At 46.7% G+C, this 26,460-nt stretch overlaps 1 protein-coding gene across 1 annotated transcript; it reads left to right on the top strand.

The window, feature by feature from the left end:
* The first annotated feature begins 12,010 nt into the window (after positions 1-12,010).
* On the top strand, positions 12,011-20,062 carry KLHL38 (kelch like family member 38). Its single transcript, XM_073892739.1, has 4 exons — positions 12,011-12,217; positions 12,869-14,222; positions 17,973-18,078; positions 18,971-20,062. The coding sequence occupies exons 1-4, from the start codon at positions 12,132-12,134 to the stop codon at positions 19,258-19,260; spliced, it is 1,836 nt and encodes a 611-aa protein (XP_073748840.1). The 5' UTR covers positions 12,011-12,131; the 3' UTR covers positions 19,261-20,062.
* The last annotated feature ends 6,398 nt before the right edge of the window (positions 20,063-26,460 follow it).

Genomic DNA, 26,460 nt, shown 5'->3' with positions numbered 1-26,460 from the left:
CTTGGCATCTTTGGTGTGACATGTAAATAATACCAACCATGTTAAGTCACTGTAGGTCCACAGGATGGCTGAGGACATGGGCAACGTGACAGCCACAAGGGTAGCGAAAGTGAAGGCTGGGACTAAGCCCGCTGATTGGGGCCAGCAGAACAGAGGCCAGCTCAGGGCTGCCAGCGACCAGCCCCAAAATAATGTTTCGTCAGGATGGCACGGAGACCTGGCCAGAACGTGTCCACCTCAGTGGAGGGAAAGGTCTGGCTAATTCCAAACAGGTTATCAAATATAGAAATGCACCCAAGAACTAGATGCACTTCACCTTGGGCCAGGGTGTCTGTGAGGGAGAAAAGTCATTGATTTCTACTTTATTCTTCCTAGGAATAAGATAGGCCAGTTAATCATGTCTGAAGTCCAGAAGAGACAGGAAGAGCGTCTAGCACAGTGGTTCCCACCCTTGGCACAGTGGAGTCTGGCAAGCTTACAGAATACCAATGCTTGGACTCCATTCCCGAAGATTTGGATTTTATTGGACTTAGACCAGGGTGCAGCCTGAAAATTGGGCAGGGACTTTAATGTGAAGCCAGGTGAGCCCCATGGCTTAACACAGGACGAGGAGGCTGGGAAGACCATGGACACTCCCAGAAACTCCCATCACCTCTTGGACTCATTTTAAGCAAAGAGGAAAGAAAAGGACCACTCTTGTCACAAAAGGGTCCTTCTGGGACATACAGAATACTGTCATAGGTTTTATTGAACCTCATCATTTTCTATAAAATCCTAATTCCTGAGGCTAGCTAGCCCTCTGGGGCCTCTACCTACCTGCTCATATAGTCCTCCAACAAATCCTTATGGAGCACCTGCTATGGGCCCAAGGTTCTTGTTCTCATGAGGCTTTTGTTCTGTTAAGGGAGACAGAGAATAAATAATGAAACATCACAAATAGAGTAACTTCATACAACAAAAAGTACAATAAAATAAATAAGACAGGTGACGTGACCTAGAGAGACAGGTAAGGAAATGAAAGCTACTTTCAATGGTCAGAGAAGGTATGCTTGATGAAATAATATCTGAGCCGAGTCCTGAGCATCGAGGAGCCAGCACGCGAGTGCCTGAGGGAAAAGCATTCCAGCAGAGGGAACAGCAAGTGCAAAGGTCCCAGCCTCAGTCTCCTGGTGGCTCCACCTCAGCTCCTCTGCTGTCCTCCGGGGTGTCACCACCTCCCCTGATCAGAGCTGTTTATACGAGGAGCCGACTAGGTTGTCAAATAAGAGTTTGTGTGAATGGAAGAATTCATCGGTAACCATGCAGCCTTCGCTCTCTTTTGCACTAGCATTATCTCCAATTTATAGATGAGGAAACCGAGGCAGAGTGAGACCAGGCTGCTTGTCCCAGGTCACACAGCTGGTAAGTGGCAGAGCTGGGATTTGAACCCAGGCCATCTGGTATTCAATGCTGTACCCTGCGCTGCATAATGTGTCACAAAGAGTGAAGGTCAGTAGTCCCATTCTCAAATCTTTCTTTTTTTTAAGATTTTATTTATTTATTTGAGAGAGAGAGAATAAGAGATAGAGAGCATGAGAGGGAAGAGGGGCAGAGGGAGAAGAAGACTCCCCGCTGAGCAGGGAGCCCGACGCGGGACTCGATCCTGGGACTCCAGGACCATGACCTGAGCCGAAGGCAGTCGCCTAACCAACTGAGCCACCCAGGCGCCCCCATTCTCAAATTTTTCAAAAGAGAAACTAAAACTTACAAAAGAATTAACAGAGGTGGCCTGGTTTATAGACTGAGTTGGTGCCAAAGCCAAGGTGGGTATTCACGGCCTTGGATGCCAAGGCCTCTGGGCTCTCTGCTTTGCTATGGTCCCTTTCAAAAAGGTCAAAATTCTGGGTGGGATTCAGCCAAAGTATCAGATCATCACTGTGTCCTCTACTGAATTTAGTGCTGCCAGGGAGCTCCTGACAATAGGTGAACATGTCTAATGAAATGACAAATGGTCAGCAGGCCAGAGCATATTCATTCACTTAAATTTTTTTTTCTTTCTCTCTCTTTCTTTCTTTCCTTCCTTTTTCTTTCTTTCTTTCTTTCTTTCTTTCTTTCTTTCTTTCTTTCTTTCTTTCTTTTTTTCTTCCTTCCTTCCTTCCTTCCTTCCTCCCTTCCTTCCTCTCTCTCTCTTTCAATTGTTTGAAATGGTGGAGATGGGGAAGGATAGGAGAATGAAGTTAACACTTTTCAAGCACCCTGAGCAAGTCACATAACCTATCTGTAGTACATAATGGAGGGTTACCAGCTTTCACAAATAAAAAATACGGGATACCTTAAAAACCAAAAAAAAAAAGCAATTAAAAAATACAGGATACATACTTAAATTTGAATTTCAGATAACAAGAAAATATTTTAGCACAAGTATGTCTTATGACTATTTGAGACATACTTACACTACAACCTTGGCTTAATGAAATCTGCCTCAAAGGACTATCCTGAGGATTAACCACACACCAAATGAAAAGTGCTTATAGGTACCTAACTAGCAAGTTGGCAACTCTTGGCTGAAGTTGCAGCTCTAGTTCTGATCAAAGACTGCTTTTCTCCCTTTATCTTACAGTTGAGAATAAATAACTCTGCACCTTTACACATATTAGAAAAATGGTCATTGTGGATTACTGACTCACAGTTTCCCAAGAAAACTTACCTCCAGAAGCCATGCCCCACTCTCAGCATGTGAGGCTCTCTGCTCTCTCCTTGCCCCAAGGAAAGAAAGGGGACAGGCTGGACTCTGGTGGCTAAACCAGTGAGGTCCAGAAAAGTTCCTCGTGAGGCATTGTAATAGAAGCAATAGTGGTTTTGCAAACAAGCATAACTGCGCTGAGCAAGAGGGGAACGTGAGATGGGGAGGTAGTGGGGGAGGAGGGGGTGCTGGGAGGGAGATAGAGCCTAGGGAGGCCATAGGAAGAAAGCTTATGGGGACATGTCAAGTGGGGAAGGTCCGTTCCTCCTAAATGAGAACATCCGAGCACCTTGCCTGATGCACTGACAGGAGGGAAACTTGCGTCAAGGGTTCTCAGACAACCTCAGGCACAGCTGGGAAGCTAACAAGTTCCCTCTGCCCTTTCAGTGGTTAACGCCGAGTCTGAGCAGCTCCCCGTCAAGCAAACCCCCAACCTCTCAGAAGCACTGTCCCAAGAAAAGCGCCAACATAATTCACCACCCCCATCCCAGGTTCGGCACAGCTCTGTTTTGCTGTCCAAGGTGCCCCCCTCTCAGACCCCAACCAGCTTATCTGACAAACTAATCACAGGGCTGGAACGTTCTCTCTAGGGAGAATACACATTTTGATAACACCTTCTGGAATGACCTTTCACCCTTCTCTTCTGCATTTTACTTCTTACTGTTGTCTAATTAGTTATCTGCTCTCAGTGGGACAGGGAGTGCTTTTCAAGTAGAAGAGAGGGTAAAAATGAGATCTTTGGGTGTCTCTCCAAATGCATTCCAGGAGCAGGGAATACAGTAGGTGTGTAGGAGGCATCCAGAAATTTTGTGCTGGGATGAAAGAATCAATTAATACGCGCTGGTGGCTCTCCTGATTTCTGAAAAGGTCATCCTCAGTACTGTTCTTAGCAAGCATGGCTGGGGGCACATCCATAGCAATTGTGAGCCTCAGTCCCGCCATCGGTTACCATCACAACAGCCATTGTATAACGGTCTGCTTTGGGAGCTACAAGAAGAGAAAGTCCCCCTTCAGGCACGTGTGTGGAAGAGAATTCTGGAGATGACAATAGGAATAATGTACACATCTCCCAGGTGGAATGGCAGGTTTCTGATTGCTATTATTACTACCAATATTGTGCAATGCTTTTGGGCAACTGACAATGCACTAGGTGTTATGAGGAGTTTAAATAACAGGCTCCCCAACCTCCAACTCATGTCTGAGACTCCATGGCCTGTGCTGGCCTGCCCGTTGGAATGGAAAACACAAGATACTCTCTACTTCCTTACTCAAAGCCTTGGGGACATGGGCAAGCTTTCCTGGTAATGGGGGTTGCCAAATCAACCATGTTTGTCTTTGCCCACTCTTTTTTCTACCTTTTGATTACTCAGCTGTAGAAGAAAGTAAAGAGGTGACAGGGAAGCCTCTACCGCAGGGGCTCGTGAATCTCTGGTAGGTTCTGAGGACTGAACCTCAAGAACAATGTGGGAAGCTAATACAAATACAGTGTCTCTCTTATATATAGCCTTTCTCGCTCACCAAAAATTATTTACAAGGAATGTTGAACATTTACCACATCTCAGAAAACTAGGACTGCTAACAACCCAATATCAGAATCAATCTGATATCAGAAGCAGATGCAGTTGGCTTGAGAGAAATACTGATTGACCTATTCAGGCTTTACCTTGTGGACCAGAGATCCAATTCTCTCTAAGTCAGTGAGAAGAGAGTTTGTTTCTTCCACACACCTGCTCCTTGACTCAGAGACACAGAGAATGGATCAATCTTAAAACTCTAGTGTTTGGGTGATAATTTTTTGCAGCAGCCAGAGTACAGTTTTATACACACGTGTGTGTATGTATGTGCATGTACACACACACATACACACACACCACAAAATCCTTCCATATCCTTACAGAGATGGCCACTCTCAAGCAAGCAAGAGGGTAAGAGGTGGAAAATGGTGGGGAGTGTCCCTGCCAGAAGTCCCTGTCGATCCTGAAGGTGGAATGGAGTCGGCATAAATAAAGTTTTGGAATCTGTAGGGATAATAGGAAGAGCCTACTGGAGACATTTGTTGGACAGTCAGGGGTTACAATTTCTCATGCATTAGAGATAGAAAATCACACATTAATCCAGCAGTGTCAAACTACATGGATGGCACTAGACCCACTAGAAGGAGTGAGAAGAACAATCAGCCATCCCCCCCAACTGTTGGCATAAGAAGGATATTCAAGGGGTATTTGGGTGGCTCAATCAGCCAAGTCTTGATTTCAGCTCAGGTCATGAGATCAAGCCCCACCTCAGGCTCTGTGCTCAGTGGGGGAGTCCGCTTAAGATTGTCTCTCTCCCTGTCCCTCTGCGCCTCCCCCCGTGCACTCTCTCTCTCTCTCTCCAAAATAAGTAAACAGATCTTTTAAAAAAGAAGGAGGAGGAGGAGGGGCACCCGAGTGGCTCAGTTGGTTAAGCATCTGCCTTCCGCTCAGATCATGATCCCAAGACCCTGGGATAGAGCCCCATGTCGGGCTCCCTGCTCAGCAGAGAACCTGCTTCTCCCTCTCCCTCTGCCACTCCCCTTGCTTGTGCTCTTTCGTGCTCGCGCTCTCTCAAATAAATAAATAAAATCTTTAAAAAAAAAAAAAGAAGAATATTCAAGTAGCATCCAAAAGGATTGTGGTTCCCAGGGCAATCTACACAGTCTGTTGGTTAGCCATCACTGCATCTGGATAAATCTTCTCATTCAAAGATAAATAAGCGGGTGAAACTACTTACTTCTGAACATCCAGTAATTTCAACCGATTTGTACTTTTCCATAGTACATGAAAGTAATATTTTACACTTATTTTTTGAAGTAAAACTTAATCTTTGGGGATATACAATGTAAATAGGACTTAAGAGTAATAGTTCCATTCATTTCCAGGTCTGCTTAATGTATGATTAAGTAAAACAAGGCACAATAGCCGTCCTTTCCATTATGTTACAACACTGATCATGTGCCTTGATAAAATGGCTGATTAGATAAGATGTTAATTTGCCTATAAAACACAGCCATTGGTTTGTATACTTTGGCTTTTTCTCAGCCCAGGAAATTTTTGTCAATTTTTCTTCAAGGGGAATTCTTCAATTGCCCTTTCTAGTCTTCTGTGTCTGTGATGTTAATTTCTTTTATTGCAGAAAAGACCTGATCTTTATTACTCAGAATCCTTATTCTTTTTTAAATTAACATATACTATATTATTAGTTTCAGAGATAGATTTTAGTGGCTCATCAGTTGCATACAACACTCAGTGCTCATTACATCAAGTGCCCTCCTTCATGCCCATCATCCAGTCACCCCATCCTCCCATCCACCTCCCCTCCAGCAACCCTCACTTTGTTTCCTAGAGTTAAGAGTGTCTTATGGTTTGTTCCCTCTCTTTTTTCATCTTACTTTATTCTTCCTTCCCTTCCCTTATGTTCATCTATTTTGTTTCTTAAATGCCACATATGAGTGAAATCATGTGGTATTTGTCTTTCTCTGACTTATTTCACTTAGCGTAATACCCTCTAGTTCCATCCACACCCTTGCAAATGGCAAGATTTCATTCTTTTTGATGGCTAATATTTCACTATATATATAAATATATATATCACATCTTCTTTATCCATTCATCTGTCAATGGACATCTGGGCTCTTTCATATTTTGGCTATTGTGTATGGCTTTTATTGCAATATAAAATAAAAGGATTATGTATTTTTAACTAAGATGAATAAATAAAGATAAGAGACAAACTATGCAAAAATGTTGAAGAACAAGGAAAAAACACCATTCTGAAGACTCAAGAGTATGTCCAGAAGAAATTATTTCAAAAACTTCAGCATCAATAGAAAAAAAAGTGACATTCCTTCTGTAAAATAGACAGAAATCCACAGAGATCAAACTGAGCCTCATAGAAAACTAGATGAGCTATGGGATTATTTCAGAGCCGTAAAAATGCAATAACATATTTCAACTCTGCATTAGAAGGAATAAAGAGAAAAACCAACCCTATGAAGAGTATGCCAATAGTGCAAAGGGTAAATTTGGAGTGGTGTTCTAGAATGTAGGGGAAAAGAACAAGCAAGTAAATATTCAAAAAGAGATACAAATTTAGATGAGGAGGCCAAGTTAAAAATATATATATAAGTGTTGTACATGAAGAAACAAAATTGCAGTTGAAGTGATAATCAAAGATATAATTGAAGAAAATTTTCCTGTGCTGAATAAAGGCCAAAGTATACAAGCCAATGGCCGTGTTTCATAGGCAAGTCAACACCTATGTTTTATGTGTTTTAAAAAAGAACATACCCCTGGACACATCCTGGCAGTTTTTTAATTAAAAGGATAAAGAAAAAAGAAGTTTAAAAAATAGAAAAGGATATAAATTAGTCAGTTATGACGTTTCTTCTCTGTAGCTCTACAGTCTTCCCAGAATAAAATGAGTGGTTTTTGGAAAATGTTGAAGAAAAAATGTTGGATCCTAAACTATGATATACCTAGCCAAGTTGTTGTTTGCGGATGATAGGAAACAAAAAGAGAATCTTTGATTAGGAAGGATTTGGAAAAATACACCTCTCTCATACTGTCCCTAAAAAATATTGCAAGTCAATGAAATCCAGTTGGTCAAAAGATGGGTCAGAATTAAGTATTTAAAAATGAAGAAACTATGGCATAAAAGAACTAGCAGTGAAAATGTAAATCAGCCAAGCACCGACCTTAGTCTGTAAATAGGATTCAAAGGCAAATAACAAAGCCATTCATAAAAGATAAGATATAGAATAAAAAATAATTTGGTGATAACAATCAGGGCCTTAAATTCCAGGTCATCTTTACAAAGGCCAGGAAAAAATAAGTAAACAGGTTTCAGATTCTTTTTCTTACCTAGCAGGGAGTCCAAAAGTATTATTTTATTTTTACCTATGATCCTTAGAAAAACATAGGTTAAAATTTTTTTTGGAAAAACTTAAAAGAAAGCCACTAGTAAAAATATAAACAGTCTGAAAAAGGCAAAAGTAAACAGTCCAGTGTCAGTCTCTGTCAACCCGTTCCATTTTACTTCTCTACCTTTCCTAATAAGCGGGTAGGGAGTAAGACTTATCCCTGCCGCCAAGGAGCTATACGACAGGAAAGAGATGGAAACACATTCTGTCTGATGTGAGAGCCTTTCAAAGATGTATGTTTAATTTCTCCATTTATGGGGTCCTGGGATTCATGGTGGGTGGGGTGGGAAGTGGGAAGGAAGAAAGTTGGGGAAGGCTTCCCATCAGAACACTTAGAACACTTAAATGATTTATTTGTCTGTCTTCCCTATAGACTCTAAGCACCACAAAGGCAGGGACCTTTTCTGTCTCTCTGTCTTACTGGATAGACTGTTGGATGGATGGCTGGATGGCTGGATGATGGATAGGTGGATGATGGATGGATGGGTGGATGATGGATGGATAGGTAGATGATGGATGGAAGGATGGATAGATGGAAGGATGGATGGATGGATAGATGATGGATGGATGGATATATGGACAAACAGATAGGTAAATGGACCATTGGTTAATTAGACCCTTACCTTGCTCAATTTGCATTTCCCCTAAGGATCCTAATTAATCCTACCTCTAAAGGAATAAAGTTCATGCTCTCTCTGTAGGTCATCCACCTTCTATACCACAGCAGCAAATTGAAACCATGGCTGGGAGGCCTGGAGGGAGTGTTGTTCCTGCCTAAATGCCTGTCTCACCATCAGGGAGTGCCTGCCCTGGGGAGCAGAGAGGCCAAGGCAGTGTATTATTCTTTGTGACTCACAGTGCTAAAACGGGAGAGTAAGAATGCATCCTTGATCACATTATTTCTTTCTTCTCGATTTGACTTAGAGCCCAGAAAGCTGATCTGTGGCATAAATGAAGTGTGAGGTCAGACTTGAGCTTGTGGGGAGAAGGCAGGGCAGACAGCTGGATTATACACCAATAATCCACCAACAGTCCTAACCTTGTCTCTGTCAGCCCTTTATTCCCCCTTGCCCTCCCAAGGGGGAAAAAAGATATTTTCTGGTGTGGGGGGCAGGGTGGAGGAAGCGTTGGGGATGCAGTCATTTGCACTACTAGCCTAGTAAAAGTAGCGCCAGACTTTTAGCTCCCAGAGGACAGTCGTCATGGCAACCCTGGGATCAAGGAGCAGACCCTCTTTTGGCCATTGTCTGGAGTACAAAGTCCCTGTTCAGCTTTCAACAAGCTGGTTTAAAAAAACACATCCAGCCAAATAGATACAGACACCGATAGACTGGCATTGACATACATAGAAAAGTTTTTAATCATATAGCAGGAGTCAAGTTCCTTCCTTTAGCTTTTAATGATCCAATTCACCCAAACCTCATTTTTCTCTTAGACTGGTAGACAGCCTACCAGTCACCAAGAAGCTGTCACAAAGCCTTGCACGTCCCTGCATTCTGGAAACCCAGCTCCTGGGCACCACCACAGCCCTGGTTTGCTGCTGAAAGTAAGGCCTGCCCCCGAGGGGTGTTAGGGGGACATGGCATAATGGAGGACATTTTGTGACTTCCTAGGCTGTAGCTGTCAGATCTGCTGCTGACCTGAACCAGTCTGCCTTTCCTCGGGTGCCCAAGCCCAGGGCACCCAGACAGGAAAGAGGCCTCTTGAGACTAAGTGCCCTGTAATGTCAATGCAAAACTCTATGAGGAAACTTAGGGCTTTATGAACGTACTTGAAATAGCAAAATATAAAGAACACCAGTTGGCAGCTTGACTGGTGTTGAGGCCGGAGCTTCTGGCTTCAGGCCAGAGATGTACGTATAGAAGCTCAGAGGAGGTCCCTTTGCTGAGGCTCAGCCTCTCACTGTTCCTTCTCTGGCCGCCTCAGGACACAAACCATAGTATAATACTAACCATAATTTACTGTGAACCTACACTGTGCCGGCCACTTGACTGGATGCTTCACATACATTATTTCTTTGTGACAAGGTTGGTTATCCCCATTTAACAGATGGACAAAGTAAGGCTAGAAGAATATAAATTACTTGCCCAAGACCATCTGGATGCCGGGAAGAAATGTCGATTCTCCAGAGTCTTCCTGCCATCAAAGCCTGAGTCTTGACTCGTTATGCTACTGACTTTCACTGAAAGGAGGGGCAAGGAGCTGAAGTCCTCATTTATTTTGGGTTCCCATATGTTCAGACCCTAAACTAAGACATCTCCCAGAGAAAGTCAGGACACAATGTTAAGATGAAAAGTACAGAACTCTCTCTTTTTTTTTTTTAAAGATTTTATTTATTTATTTGAGAGACAGAGAGAATGAGAGAGAAAGCACATGAGATGGGGGGAGGGTCAGAGGGAGAAGCAGACTCCCCGCTGAGCAGGGAGCCCGATGCGGGACTCGATCCAGGGACTCCAGGATCATGACCTGAGCCGAAGGCAGTCGCTTAACCAACTGAGCCACCCAGGCGCCCAAGTATAGAACTCTCAAAGACAAATAGATTCATGAATTGAAAGTAGGTTGGTTGGGGTTACATGTGGGTGGTAGATAATGGTTTTTGGATTGGGCTTGGGTTATTTGTGTGTGTTTGCTTTGAGGTAAACACCAAGACGCGATTTGTCTCTTCCTGACATTTAATGTAGAGCCAGAATTCTCCTAGCAGGCCAGGCCAAAGGAATGGGCCTGTTTTTTCTAAACCTTAGAAGCCAGAGGATTTATTAAAGTTGGTCAGACACTGATACTGCACACCAGGGCTCCTCTGAATACTTGACAGGACTGGATTCCAGAAGGTCTAATTAGTTAGAGAACATAGGGGAAGCTCCAAGATGCCTGCCAGTGGAGAGTGCCATATTAGCTCACTCCCAGAAATCCCTACCTATTGTCCTCACAACAAACCCTTGGTTGGCCCACTAGCTGGAGGAGAAATAAGACAGGCATTTCCGAGCAATACGGAAGTTATTTTTCCCTTGTGTTGACTCTGAGGCTAAGGACTAAAGCACTAGCACTGGGGCTGGGAAGACTTCAGATCAGTTCTCAACCTTGAACTCAATAACTCTTGCTCTGTGGTGTAAAGCAGTTGTTTTACTGTTCTCTTTATCATGTTATTGGATTTGATTGAAAGGAGGGACCTCCAGACTACTCCAGAGCACCATTTACAGTGCAGTCTAATGGACATGTACCAAGCGGTACATGACTGCCCTGCCAAACCTATACGGGGGTGGCGGTGGGGGTGGGGGGATAGGAAGTCAACCTAACAGTGCTCCCTCTCTTTTCCTAATCTCCGTTCTGTTATGCTCAGTTCAAGAACTACACATAATTTACCCACTCTGTGTCAGCCACTGGGCCAGGCCCTAGGGCTAGAGAACCAACTGCGACGAGGTTCTTCCTGTCCAGACACTTCCATTCTAATAGGAGGGACACAGACAGGTAAATATAATTGCAGTGAGGGTATGAGGCATATAATATTAGAAGTATGCAGAAGGGGGGCGCGTGGGTAGCTCAGTCGGTGAAGTGTCTGACTCTTGATTTCGGCTCAGGTCATGATCCCAGGGTCCTGGGATCGAGCCCCGTGCCCCCTGCTCAGTAGGGAGCCTGCTTCTCCCTCTTGCTCTGCCCCTCCCCCACCCACTCCCTTTGTTGCACTATCCTAACCAAATAAATAAATTCTTAAAAAAAAAAAAAAAACTGAAGAGCAATCAGCATGTGTCTGTGAGAGGCAGGGATGACCTGGAAGAGTAGGCCCCTTGCCACTTTACAACAGAAGCCCCTGGCAACAGGGGGACCAACAAAGGTTTGATCTTTCCTGCGTCTGGAAATTCTGGGGTGCTCCACAAATATTAAAAACAACTTTTGTTATAGACTTCATCCCCTCAGAGGTTGCAGGCAGAAATCACAACCCTCTCCAACGATCCTGCCCCCAGACAGTGAGAAAGAAGAGACCCACCAAACAGAACCCTCGGGCCCATGTCCCAGCCTCCCTAAGACCATCCATCACCTTCAACTTGCCCAGAATGGTCTTCAGTGACTGTCCCAGGTCACAGCAACCTGTTTACAAACATCTAGAATTCCCAGGCACTTTTAGGACAAGGGACCCGAGATGTGTCCAAGTGGGCAGCAAAGTCTTCTCAAAGAGAAGCTGTTCCTCCAGATCTATTTATGCCGATGTAAACACTTGCCAAGGAAACAAGGCATGTGGGCATGCGCTGGCCCCGCAGGCCCTAGGGTTGCTGCAAAAGGCAACTGGAGAGTCACATGTCATAACAGTGGAAAGTACATATGCAACTATTCTTAGCCCTGGAATGTATACACTGTCTCCCTGCCCAGTGCTTCTTTCCCGAAGTTCTAGAAAACTGCGAAAGCACCGTTCGCATAAACAAATCCAGAATTCTCCCAAGACAAATCATTTGCCAACTGAAGGAAAGGCCTGGGTTTATGGTTTTACTTGGAGCCAGAGGTGGAGGCTCTCCGGAGGGACCAGCCGGACCAGGCATCGGTGGATGTCACCGCGGCAAACCAAGGTAAAGATCTCTAATGCTTAATTCTTCTACAGGTAGACTGCCAGGTGTCATCCAAGAAACCCTGCCCAGAGTATTGTTTGGTCTCTGCTTTCTCTTTGTCACATCTCTAAAACAAAACCCCAAAGACTCTGTGAAATTGTGTTTTAAAAAATAAACTGCAAAGGCCCATTTTCATCCTTCAGTACTGTCTGGTTACCAGAGGGCCACGCCCCCAGAATGACTCCTGGGGGAATGACTAACACCCAGAAAGATGCTTATATGAGTTTACTAAATAACAGATATGCTGAGAAGCTGGAGCAAGGCTCACGGATTTGGGCTGGTCAAATGCATGGACTGTCACTTTGCTTCAGCCCGTGACCATCAGGTAACTTCCAACAATGTTGGTGGTTCTTTTTTTTCCTTCTTCTTCTCAGATTATCTGAAGATGCTCTTTGCCTCTTACCTCTGGGAGTAATCATAACCAAAAAGAGAGGTGTTGGCTGTGAGGTCTGGGGTATAGGTGGACTCTCTTTCCAATCTTCACTAAGCAACATTCTTGGCAATATCCACAAGCATCTTAGTGAATGGACATAGGTGCTCTGAGTCTTGGAGACACCACAGCTAAACCCTTCAGCACATGCTTCCCCTTGGGACCTCTCCCCCTCCTTGCAGGATGGACGAGGAGTTGCCAGATGGGCTGCTCTTCAAAGACCACGACTTCTCCTCTGACTTATTGAGGCAGCTCAATGGCCTGAGGCAAAACAGGATGCTGACTGATGTGAGCATTTGTACCGGGACCTGCGAGGTCCCCTGCCACCGAAGTGTGCTGGCCTCCAGCAGCCCCTACTTCCGGGCCATGTTCTGCAGCAACTTCCGGGAGAGAAGCGAGGCCAAAGTCCAGCTGAAAGGCATCGACTCCACGACTCTGGACCAGATCATCTCGTATGTGTACACTGGGGAGGTGCACGTCACAGCTGAGAATGCCCTGCCTTTGATGGAGGCAGCCTCCATGCTGCAGTACCCCAAGCTGCTGGAGGCCTGCTCCTCCTACCTCCAGAGCCAGCTGACCCCCAACAACTGCCTGGGCATGATGCGACTCTCTGAAATCTTAAGTTGTGAGACCCTCAAGAAGAAAGCCAGGGAGGTGGCCCTGACGTGCTTCCCAGAGGTGGCTGCCTCGGCCGACCTGAAGGAGCTCTGTGCCTTGGAATTGAGAGACTACCTGGGGGATGATGGGCTCTGTGGGGAGGAGGAAAAGGTGTTTGAGGCCCTCATGGTTTGGATCAAGCATGACCTCCAGGCCCGGAAACGACACGTGCAGGAGCTGTTCAAGCAGGTCAGGCTTCAGTACATCCACCCGGCCTTCTTCCACCACTTCATCGCCAACGATGCCCTCCTGCAGTCCTCGCCCTCATGCCAGACCATCCTGGAAATGGCCAAGAGGCAGATGTTTGCCACGTACAGCACCGCCAGTGCCCCAGACCTCCAGCCTCCATGGCATGTCCCCCCGAGAACCTCTTACCAAGATTTCCTCATCCTCTTGGGTGGGAGGAAGGACAACCAGCAGACCACCAGGGATGTTCTGCTGTACAACAGACAGACCAGCCAGTGGCAGAACCTTGCCAAACTCCCGACCCGGCTGTACAAGGCCTCGGCCATCACCTTGCACCGCAGCATCTACGTGCTGGGAGGCATGGCTGTCGGGGCAGGGAAGAACGTGCCCAGCCACAACGTCTACATCTATTCCCTAAAGCTTAACCAGTGGAGGCTGGGGCAGCCCATGCTGGTGGCCCGCTACTCCCACAGAAGCACTGCCCATAAGAACTTCATCTTCTCCATTGGGGGCATTGGAGAAGGGCAAGAGGTCATGGGCTCCATGGAGAGATATAACAGCATCTTCAACATCTGGGAGAGTATGGCCAGCATGCCAGTGGGGGTTCTCCACCCTGCTGTCGCTGTGAAAGACCAAAGACTCTACCTCTTTGGGGGAGAGGACATCATGCAGAATCCTGTACGCCTTATCCAGGTAAATGGCTGGTCCCTCCCATCATGGAAGTGCATGAGGGTACACCCATGCATGCACACATGTGCATGTGTGCACACACATATACATGTGTGCCTGTGCACATACATGGATACATGCGTGCATGAGTGCATGCACTCATACATATAATACACATTACCATTTGCAGAGGAAACATAAAGGAGGGAGGAAAGATGGAAGGGAGGAAGGAAAGAAGGAAGTTTAAATTCAGCAAGACTTTATCCATTTATGAATTCTTGTTGTGTAAGATTAACACATACAAAGGAATGTCAGATACAACCCCTGTCCACAAAGAGTTTATCTTTATTTGAGGAATAAAATTAGTATGTCTAAAACTTCAAAAAAAAAAAATAAAAGTTCAAGCTCAAACACATTGAATGTCAGATAGTGAAGTTCTATAGGAATTTTGCAGATGCCTCTAACCCAAATCAGCAAGACCTTAGAAGAAGATTCCCAAGCTTTGGTCCACAGTCTGTTACCAAGTTCCTGGGAACCCAACCTCAGATCAGCTGAATCAAAATCTCTTTGTTTGGGGTCCTGACATATACCTGTTACAGACGTCTCCAGGACATTCTAAGGAGCAGCCAGGTTGGGGAGCCCTGACCTTAAGTGATAGGTAGATGTTAATATCACTAGCAAGCTCTCTGAGAAGTGTTCTTAATAGAGACCAAAATTGCAGAATATTAAGCATTTTATGCAAGTTCCAATCTCTGCAGCTCATGTAATGATATGACAAACTTGAATAATGAGCCTGTCTTTAAAGATGATCCAGGAGATCCCTGGTTGTTGCTTTGTTCATTGATGAGAGCTATCTTGAGCCCCAGCCCCGATAAGAGCCCTGGGGACACAAGCATGAGCAGGAACACGCACTTACCCTCCAGGAGCTTCAGGACAATTGCAATTCAGGTGCTGACTGGAGGGGGGCTTCAGGAGCACGGAGCGTGCCCTAAACCAGTCTAGAGGGAATCGGGGGTGGTGTGAACTTTCGAGGTTGGTTTGTGCGGACGCGAACAGGGAGGCAAGAGAAGAGAGAAGGTGGGTAAATGAAGAGGGAGAATCACTGGGAAGATAGAAGGACATGACTTGGATGGAGACAGGGGCAGGAAGCTTCTCTGAGCAGAGGCAGAGTCCTCTGTTGAGGTGGTTGTTCCTGAGTAAGGGAACAGCTGGACTGAAGGCTCTGGAGCAGAAAGGGGCATAGCCCGTCACCTGGAGGGACTGACAGCCTGAGCGTGTAGCTGCGACACAAAGCAGGGAGGCATAAAGGTGGTATGCCTCAGCCGAGCTGGGGAGGAGGGGTTAGTCCCCACGTGATCTCCACCAGCCCCCTCCTCAAGCTGCCCTGAGTGACCCCTCCACCCAGACTGCTGCCCCTGAGCCCCTACTACAGAAATTCTGGAACGTTCTCGGGGGGGGGGGGGTGTTTGTGGAGATGAGGCTGACCTGGCAGGTTTTCTAGACCTTGTCAAGGAATTGGGGTTATAGCCTGAGAGTAACAGGGTAGCTGAAGTCATCAAATTTGCATTTTTAGGAGTTCCTCGGGATGCCTTATGGAGAAGGGATTGGTGGGGCCTGAGTGGACAAAGGGAGGAGAGTTGAGGGACTGTCCTAGAGGTCCAGCCAGGTGGCTTGGGCTAAGTTGGTGCCAGTGGAGATGGAGAAGAGTAACAAGCTTCAATTTAATCCTTGTTTGTTCTTGCCCTCGCTTCCCCAGCCCATATTTTCAGCTCTTCTCTGACCATCTAGGCAGATTTGGATTCTATTCCAAATCCCGCTCATTTATTTGAGCCAAGAGAATCGTGTTCTGCTCCCCACCAAGCTCTGGCCACACAATGCAGATGTAACAAATGGCTGCTATGTAAAGCTAGAACCCCTCCCTCCTTAAAAAAAAAAAATACTTTTCAAAATGAAGTCAACAAATATGCTAACGACTTCACATTGCAAAATTGTTATTGATTTCCTAAGAATAAATACAAAGCTCAGAAAATATTTCAAGCTGGCATATGAAAAAATGCATAGTACCATCAAACAAGATGCTTGCAAAGGCAGAAAAAAACCCACTAACGTGAGTAATCCTTTTACACTGCAGTGGTGAAAAGGGGAAAAGGGGGAAAGCATTCATGTAAGCTTTTCTTGTCTACTTAGCCTTAGCTTTGAAACGGTAATTTTACTCATTCAACTATAGCATGAGATCAAAGCTTGGGGGTTGCTTGATGGAGTAGGTTGGATTTTCTGGCACAGATTCAGTTTTCTTTACAGGATGGTTCTTCTGCACGCATGCATTCTTTTAGGGACTATTGAACAGTGGTGTCACTGTGCAATTTATGTGTGTATGTGTACCTTTCTCCCTGGCCTTTTTTCTCCCTCTGTTTCTGGATGGCATCGAGCAAATCCTTCACCATAACAAAGCATCACTTCCTCCCCTGGTCAAGCCCCATCTCTGTTATCCTTGCCCCAGCCTCTCTTGGGGGTGTTATGAGGATTGTGCGCAGATGTTTACTCTATCTTTAAAACCATACTCCAAGCTTGCTGACAAAGAACAGAAAGCCAGGAGGCAATTACTCACTCAGTGTTTACTTTTACCCCAAGGATCCCACTTTCCAGTGTCCTCTACGTATTTTCAGATGAAACGGTGAGGCTTAACAGCCATTGAGATTGCCCCCATCTCTGGCACATGGCCTCGGCTAGGCTTCACCAACTTCAAGAATGGAGAGACCACAAGAGGTCTCCAGTCCTAAACCGCTCCATCAAAAAAGGCCACCCCTATACGGCCCCAGGCAGAGTCATGAGTGCAGTGGTTAAGAACTTGGACTCTGGGCTCAACCAGACCATATCTTCCATTCCATCTGTGTGACTTTGGGCATGTCACTTCACCTCTCTGAGCCTCAATGATCTAATGTGAAAGATGGGGGCAAGTAATGGTACCTACTTCATAGGATGGTTGTGAAGATCAAATTTGGTAAAATTATAAAAAATACAGTCTTTCATATAGTAGCAATTAAATTTTATATAGAAAGAATTGCCATGTTCTTTGGTAAATAAATGTTTTACCCCTTCTTTTCTTATATGAAGTCCATCCTAAATCTCTCATGCTAAATTTTGCTAGTAAGGAACTAATTTATATTTGATATTTGAACTTTATTTAAACTGAAGGGGACATGTTCTAGGAATCATGCTTTGTGACTCTATTTCAGACCATGGCCAAGGAGCCCTGCCCCCCCTCTTTGCTCGTTCTCTTTTCTCGTGCTTCCTCTATGATTCTAATGATTTTCAGGCATGAACTGTTCAAAAGCCTTCCTCACTTAGCCCCAAATGTATTCTTGGCTCTAGGGCCCTCTCCGATACAGGGGAACATTTAGAAATTTAAACATGAGCCGGAAATAGAAATGATTGAAAAATCATTGGTTTTATGAATACCCAAGTTGCTCCATTTCCCTTTAAAAGAAAAAAATGTTCCAAGCAAGGTAAGCAAACACATACCACAATGCGTAACTCTTGGTCCGTTCTATAGAGACAGAGCCAAGGATCTCATGGGGGTCGCATAAAGACCAATTTCTAGTAATATATGTTTTCTGTTATTGAATTACATTTTATTGATAATAATACACCTGCCTACATTTTAAAAAGTGAAAAGAAAAAGAATCCTATTTCAATCTCTTCAATACTACTCCTATCTTTTAAAAATTATTTATCACTTTAAAATGCAGCACCATGATCATATTTCTCCCTCAGGTTTATCACATTTCCAGAAACACATGGTTCAAAATGGAGACGAGAATGATCAAGAATGTGTGCGCCCCTGCAGTGGTGCTTGGGGAGCGGATTGTTATCGTAGGAGGTGAGTTTGAACAGAGGATGGCTAGGCTGGACACAAACTTGGCATCTCCCATGGAAAAAGGGTCACTAATAGACAGATGTTCTACAAAACAGTGTTTTTAAAAGCACATCCATCCAACTAGGGGAGTGTGGACGACTTGACAAAGTTCTTTTCTCATCCAGAAGTTTCTCCCAGTCTTCATCTGTAAACAAGGAATGAAATAATACCTATTTCATGGACTTGTTGTGATAAGAAAATGTGCTCGCATATCTAAAGCACTTAGCACTATCCCAGATACCTGGCAAATACTCAAAAAATGTTTGCTACTGTTAGTAATATTAGCCACTAATGGATCATTTCTCTGCGATTGCAGTATAGTGTCTTGGTTAAGAGGACTGATTTTAGGATCAGACCTAGGTTCAAATCCTGACTCTGTCACTGGCTGTATACTCTTTGGCAAGTTATGAATCTTTTTCTGTGCCTCTGTTTGCACATCTGTAAAATGTAAAAGCGGGAAGTGGTGGGGACCGGATAGGGCTGTAGTGGGAATGGTTCCTGAATTCCCAAGGTTCCTTCCCTGGACTGTTAAGGTTCTGGCGGGGAGAGGGGCATATGAGAGAGATGAAAAAGCCAATGAGACAGAGACAGCTGCTAGAATCAGGAGGCTGCTCCCAATCTAATGCTGCCTTAACTTGAGGTTAAGGATTCAGGGGTCAGAATCAGACAGATCTGAGTCTAAACCCCAGCTCTGCCACACACTGGACCTTGGGCAGGTTACCAAAACATTCTACACCTTAGTTCAGAGTCCAGCCTTGGTACTGGGCAATGGCAAAGATCAGACATGTTTCCAGACCACAGACTTCCAGTCCCAAATGAGCAATGCTGAGCTTGCCGATATGCCATTGGTTTTCAGGTTACACGAGGAGGATTCTTGCTTATGACCCTCGATCCAACAAATTTGTCAAGTGTGCGGACATGAAAGACCGGAGGATGCACCATGGGGCCACGGTGATGGGGAACAAGCTCTATGTGACGGGCGGGCGGCGGCTGACCACGGACTGCAGCATCGAGGACTTGGCCTCCTTTGACTGCTACGACCCCGAGACAGACACCTGGACATCCCAGGGACAGCTGCCTCACAAACTCTTTGACCACGCCTTCCTCACTCTCCAGTGCATACCCCACACCCCCACCTTCCCATGAAGTTGTCGAGAAACCGTGGGTCTTGGTCAAGATGCTTTCTGTTGTAAGAGACAGAAACCCAACTCAAAGGAGCATAACCCCAAAAGTATTCAGGGAGTACCCACAGGACCGAAAGTTCCAGAGCCCGGAGGCCTGGAGCCAGGCATATTGTTGACAGAACTCCCCGTCTCTCTCTGGCTCTCCACACTCCCACCCTGTCTCCCTCTCTCTCTCCCCTTCTCCCCCGACTTACCCTCCTTCTCTACCTCATCTCTGTTAGACTTCATGCTACAAACAAGCTTCTTTATCCACACAGTATGAAGACAATGGCAACCGATAAACTCAGACTCAACGTTTTCTAAAGTTGCATCTTCAAGACAGAACTTCACCATTATCTATATATTAACCCTGAAAATAATCCTAATTGGCTGTTTCTTAATTCCATGCCTTCCTCTTGAGCCAATCACTATTTCTGGGGCTTGAGCTACTACAACTGTGTAATCCTGGAGCACGTCCCTACAGGCAGAGGTCAGGTTGACTATTATCATTGACAGCTCATCCAAACTGCACATCATGAGATAGAAGCAGTTTCCCAAAGAAAGAACTGCTGGGCTGACCAAAATCACATCTGCCCAGGGCATCATGGAAATCCAGAACAAAAGGGGTCCCTGGAAGCACAGGGTCTAGGTGGCAGTGTGGGAAATTGGCCATAACCGTGTTTCTTTGCCTTCTATGGATGTAGGAAATTGGAATTCCAGGATAATGTGTGCAATGCAGTATCTAGTGTTGGCAAAATTATCTATGCAGCCAGAATAAAGTTTGTTTCTTGTGCCAAATGATGTTTTTCTCCAGCCTCTGGGGAGCTATAAACCTGCAGAATTAATCAGGATTTTCATTTTGGTAAATGTTATGAGAATCGCTCTTCTGATGAAAGCCAACAAATTCCTTCAGAGATCCCAGCAATCACTGCCCTCTCCGTGCCAGGGCTGAATACCCCCACAGCCCTCTTGGTCTCAAAGCGCCTCCCAAGCTGGCTCAGTCCCACACCCAGGAATAAACTGGAGATGGTGGCACATTATAATCACCTGGCAGTCTTCTCTCCCGCAATGGAAGCATCTGGAATGGGTCTCACTACCCTGAGCCTGGCACCAGAGTGCCCTCAAGCTGGAGCCTTCCTCCCCACCCAGCTCTCTAGGTTCATGTTCCGGATTTTTCCTTTCTTCCCAATTTATATTCTTTGCACTTCAGTTTCTCCTGCGGGGGGTCCAAAGCTCTGCCCTCCTCCCCAGACCACGTGACTGTGGTCTAGACCCCCTGCCCAGATTGTCTGCCCCTGCTCCTCATTCTGGATGCTGTCACCTTAGCGGTTGGCTGGCCTCTTACCAAAACCTATTCTCTTTGACCCTCTCTGTTCAGGCTCTCGATCCCACCTCTCCCTGCAAAAGGTAACCAGTGACACCTCCAGTGCCTCAAAGGCAGTGCATTTTGATTTCTCATCTGACTTGACCAGTCAGCAGCCTACCACACAGAGGACCCTCCCTCCATCAAAATGCCTTCCTCACTCTGCCTCTGGGATACCGCTCACCCTCTCTTCCTACTCCCTGCACTTCATTCTTGTCTCTTTCTTTCCCAACTAGTAAAGGGTGGTGCCCCCCCACCCCGCCCCAGTGCTCAGCCCTTACGCCTTTTGCACATCTACCCTCACGCCCCTGGGGGGGGCGGGTAGTGAGTCCCCTCGTGCATGGCTTTTCGTTCCCGCCGCGCTGCCGACTTCCCACTGTTCTCCACTTCCAGACTCCACTGCTCACTCCATGTTTCCACTTGGATGTTAAATACTTCCAAGTCGACATGTTCCCGATCACTGTTTCCTCACCAAACCAACTCCTCCCGTAGTAGGCTTCCCCAGCCTGAAAAAGGGAAACACCTGTGTCCCAGCTTCTCGGGCCCGAAGCCTCGGACGCTGCTCTTGGCTCTTCTCCCTCACCCCCCACTCGGTTTGGTTTGGGCGGCACTCCCCACCCCCAGCCACCCCACCAGCCACGGCTCTTACTCTGGTCCAAGCCGCCATTGTGCATCATCTGCACCCATCTCGGCTTCCACCACCGATCGCCCCCGGATCTCTCTCCACCCAGAGGCTTGGGACCTCTTTCACAAACATATAAGTCAGAAGAGGTCACTCCCCTGTTGAAAACTCTCCAGAGCTTATACTGGGATTAAAGTAAAAAAAAAGGTAATAAAACATTTTTTTAATTAAAAAACAGAACAAAACCCTCTCCAAAGCCTTCCCAGCTTTCTCCAATGCCTTCCAGAGACCCGCAAGATTGCTCCCCCCCTCATGCTGTTCCCCTTCTGCTCTCACCTCCCACCGAGTGCCCCCACTCAGCGTCGGCCACATTGGCCTCTGGGCTTGCACATCCGTGTCACATGCACATCTGTGTCACACGCACCGTACCCTGCAGTGGAACACGCTTGGCCCAGATGCCTCACCGGCGGGCTTCTCTCCCTCCCCTCCCTCAGGTCTCTGCTCAGAGATGCCTCTCCTCACTGCATCCATGTCAGGGACCGCAGACACCTCGGTCCCCCCGTCTTCACTGCATTGTCATCGCTGGCCAGCCTCCTAAGTGGCCCTTGCTGCTTCTACTCCTGCCCACCTCTGATCCTTCCTTGAACAACAGCCAGGCTAATCTTTTTAAAACACAGCCCAGTTCATATTCCTCTCCTGCTTAAAATGACTTTACAGCTTCCCAGAGACCTTTGCATAGAGCCCCCAATCCCTTCTCCAGCCTCCAGGGCCTTTGCCACCAGCACCCGCCTGTCTCTGGCCCTGCCTTTTCTGCTCCCCCCTCCATCTCAAACTCCCACGTCCCTGTGGATAGCCCCTGGTGTAAGCGCCTCAGATCCTCTGCTCAGGGATCCCTGTCTCCTTGCCCCCTTCCCCTCTCTCACCCTGGGGAAGAAGTAGCACAGCCCACCGAGGTCAAGCCTGAAGGGTGAGAGCTGATCCCAGAGGGTCCCATTCGCCTGGAATTGGAAGTGGGAGTCTTGCCATCCATAAACTCCTTCTGTGGCCTCCAAAATTCCTTCTGTCAGAGACTTGCTAATGTCTCCACTTTCCTTCCCCTTCGTCTAAATCCAAAATGTTATAAGCCGCCCGAGTCTGTGGCTACTCGGAGCTGGTCCAAGTCTTGCTGGGGCACAGAAGAACTAAGTAAATTGTCCCCTGGAGTTTATAAAGATGGCACCAGGGCCGGACACATTCGGACACACGTGGCGGGCCAGCTTCATGCGTCAGGTAAGACACCTCCGTGGCAGGTGCATTCACACACCTGGGCATCCCCCCGGCCAAACCCCGTATCTGAACTGGGTTGCAAAACGCCCCTCGGCCCATAATGGATGCTTTCCAATCTGCTGAGGATAATCTCAGTCCAAAAAGAAAGAGAGAGAACGTTTTGGCACGAGGCTTCCTTCATCTCTTCATCTCACTGTTTGAGTAGAGAATCAGTCCAGAGCTGAGGTCAAAGTATATTTAGCCGGCGGCGGTTAAACTGAAACATTTTAAGTAAAAAATGTCAGATAGCCTGACTAATCATCTCAACAGGCAACAAGGGCAGGGGCAAAAATGAAGTGGAGTAAGAGCTAAGCAAGAAAACACTAACAAAAACGTCAAACACCCTGTCCCAACATAAACCAGTGAGCAGGAGAGGAGCCAGAAGAGAAAACAGCGTCTGCAAGAAGAAAGTGGCTGAATTTACCTTCGCCGCCTATAACAAAAATCTGCAGGGTCCCAGAGGACAACGACTGTGACGGGTCTTACTCAGACACTTGGTCCTTCCCAGGATGTCTGACGCAACCCTGTCTCACTCCAACCCGCCGTGCGTGTCCTCTGTGCCTCCGCCCATGCTATTCCCTCGGCCATGATGCCTTTCCCTGCCCTGCCTACTGAACTCTTACTTGGCCTTCACCTCTTCCGTGGAGGCTTCTCCAACCTTTCTACACCCTCCCTCTTCCCTTCCTTTATTCCCCCTCCTTCCACTTTGTTGCACTGTAGAGACTCGTTACCGGAACTGGAAGGGGAGCTCTTCATGGGAGCCCACAGAGTCTTGGTCCCTATGAACCTCTAGGCCAAGTTCAGTCAGTACTTGGCACACAAATGGTGCTGACGCATTTGCAGGATGAATGAGCAGAAGCGCAAGTGAATGGGCCCTAAACATCACGGGAGCATATGGGCTGCTCTGGGTGCAAAGAAGGGCTTCATTATCAGACAAACTGTCATTCTTTACCTTGGAGCTCCATCACCCCAGAATCTGCCTTCAGGATCACATGGCCTTCGTCCGAGTGTGTCCTCTTCTGTCTCTTACCCGACTTAGGGCCCACCCGAAACTAGCAGGATCTCATCTTGATCCTCACCTTAATTACATCTTGAAAGACCCTATTTCCAAATAAGGTCACATTCTGGGTTCCAGGTGGCCATGCATTTGTGGGGAGGCGTTATTCGGCCCATCGCGGATGCCATCTCCCACAAGAAGGCAACCCCCCGCCCCAGGCAGAGCCGCATGGCATGGACTCCACCTCCTCTCCCCATTTCATCAGGGCATCTCTTGGGCGGGGACTGTGTCTTTCATCTCTGTGTCCCCACCCCAGCCCCGCAGGGCCTGGCACTGCAAAGATACTCAGTAAATGTGCACTAAACTCAGCTCAACCATTTCTCAGGGGCTAGCAAACACCAAATGGACCCCAAGGCCTATGTATACAAGACGCAGCTTCCGAGCAGCTTCCCGAGAGGCCAGGGTGAGCAGTATCTGCCAAATGCCCATCAAGAAGGAATTAGGGTCAGGCATAATAAATTATGCAAGAGAACTAATCTGTTAACACAATGTCACCGGTTATGTCCTATTCTCGATCTTGCCAACATAAGCCTTTGGGGTGACGTCATGAGAGTGAATCCAATGCAGAGGATTCTGGGGGGGGGGGAAGGGAGTCTGGCTTCTGAAATGTCAGCTTCCACGCAGACTTATAGGAATTCTAGGCTCCTGTTCAAATGCCACGTTATTCTCTTCATGTGGGGAATTTGGTCTTTGTTTTCCCTAAAGATACCCGTGAGTCTCTCTTCCTCCTGATTTCACTGATTTGATTTAATTAGCATTCCAGGGCCTGCAATCCAGAATTCCCCGGTAACGCTCCCATAACAAGCCAGCGGTCCAGAAAAATGGTGCTTGGAGGACACAGACAGGGATTCAGGAGTCCGAGGTGTTTCTAAGTTGGGAAGATGCAGACGGAAGGTCTGTCCTATTCCCACTCAGAGGCTGTCTTTGCAGGGTCCCCAACAGTCCCATCGGCCCTGCGCACACTCAGAGACAAGAGGGCCACCTCAGGACAACTGCAAAAATCAGAACCTTCCAAAAGGGGTTGGAAGGGAAGCAATGTGGAGACATCTCTACACTCACGATAAGACCAAGGAGAAAAATAGCAGAATTCATTAGCAGAGTCTCTGAGACGTTTATCTTTCCTCAAGTATTTGAGAAAAAAAGGGAATTCATCCCTACTTGGAGTATAGATTTATTTGACTTACTTCTCTGAAGAGCAAAACTGAGACTGCTAATGGATTTGCTCGTTTATTAGGCACTGAATTACCTAGCTCAGTAAACACAAGAACCTTCTGGTACCTCCTCAGCACCCTTCCTGACCACCCGAATGGACCCCCCACCCCACCTACTATGTTGTTCTCTCTCGCTCCTTGTTTCTTCCCTTCATACCTTTTATCATAATTATTTATCGTTTTATTTGCTTTCCTGAGTTCATTTAGTTGACACTCCCACCCAAATGGAAGTTCCCCGAGAATAGAGAACACGGCTGCCCTGTTCACATCTGTTTCCCTGGCACCTGACACAGAGAAGGCAATCAACAAAGATTTGTTGAATGAATGAATGAATGAATGAATGAATGAATGAATAGCAGTCCAGGCATTTAGGATGAGCACAAAGGAGAGAGAAGGTAAGTTTTTGGAATGGCCTGGGAGAGGAGGAGAATAATGGGGAAGGGGTTTACCGGCATGGGAGCGCGCAGTGGTCTTTATCCAGGTGAGTGTTGTAGGAAGATCACTCTGCAGGCAGCCAGAGGAAGCACAGAGTACTCTGGAGAGTTCACATGGGAGGCTATTCCCATCCCTAGGAGGGATAATGAGGTATGACCACTAACATAAGAGTGAGGTCTAACGGGAAGGGAGGACACAGGAAACGAGGAGGCGAATCCACAGGCACTAACTGGACATGGGAAAAGGTGAGGAGGGGAGCAAGGAAGAGAGAGAGAACAGTTGCTGGCCTGGCTGAGCCCCAGGGCACCTGGACCATCAGCAGAGAAGTACAAAACCAAAGGAAGGGGAGGTTTGCCCCAGAGTTCCCACCCTCCGGAGTCATAGAGGAATGCTCCTTGCCCGGGGGTTTGTACAAGTCCCAGGGATCTGTGATCTTGCTTAAGAGTCCGTCTCACCCACTAGATCTTCGGGGCCCATATTTCAGAGGCCCTCTTAAAACTCCCGGGCCATCATTGAAAACATGTCTAACAATGGCTGCACAGTGACCTTGCATGTCGGTGGAGGAAGCTGTGAGGCAGATGTGAGTGGACGAGAACAGAGACTGAGCCAACATGTCTGCGTTTCAGCCTGGTTCGGCAGGTCACTGGCTGTGTGGCCCAGGGAAATTTAACCAACCTCTCTGTTCCTCAGTTTCCTCATCTCTAAAACGCAGATTCTGGTAACACCTGCCTCTTCATACGGTTTTTGAGAGAACTGAATTAATGTACATAAGTGCTATTTGTGAGTTTGCCATCATTAGTATTGTTATGAAGTATAGTGCACTGCAAAGAGCAATGGCTCTGGAGCCCACCTCTGCCATTCACAGGCTGTGTGGCCTTGGGAAGTTCTCTCAACCCCTCTGAGCACTGATGCTCCTTATTGGTAAACTAGAGATGATGATTCTACTACTCTGTAGTGGGTTGAATAGTGGCCCCCTCCCTAAAGATATAGCCTTACTTGGAAAAAGGGTCATTGCAAATGTAGCTACGCAGGGGATCTCAAGATGAGAGAATCCTTGATTATCTGGGCAGATCTTAAATCCAAGGACAAGTGTCTGTATCAGCAAAAGGCTGAAGGAGATCTGAGATGCATAGGAGAAGGCCATGTGAAGACCAGGGCAAAGTGTGCAATTCAGCAGCCCCACAAGCCAA

Source organism: Callorhinus ursinus, unplaced genomic scaffold (genome assembly GCF_003265705.2).
Source record: "Callorhinus ursinus isolate GAN/ISIS: 27379988/994484 unplaced genomic scaffold, GSC_fseal_2.0 scaffold5, whole genome shotgun sequence".
NCBI lineage: Eukaryota > Metazoa > Chordata > Mammalia > Carnivora > Otariidae > Callorhinus > Callorhinus ursinus.
Note: the sequence above shows the minus strand (reverse complement) of the source record. Positions and strands in the feature narration are given on the sequence as shown.

Coding starts and splice junctions, on each gene's coding strand:
- KLHL38 (XM_073892739.1), top strand. CDS start 12,132: ATGGTTTTACTTGGAGCCAGAGGTGGAGGCTCTCCGGAGGGACCAGCC. Junction 14,223..17,972: donor ATCCTGTACGCCTTATCCAG/GTAAATGGCTGG, acceptor TTTCTCCCTCAG/GTTTATCACATTTCCAGAAA. Junction 18,079..18,970: donor GCGGATTGTTATCGTAGGAG/GTGAGTTTGAAC, acceptor ATTGGTTTTCAG/GTTACACGAGGAGGATTCTT.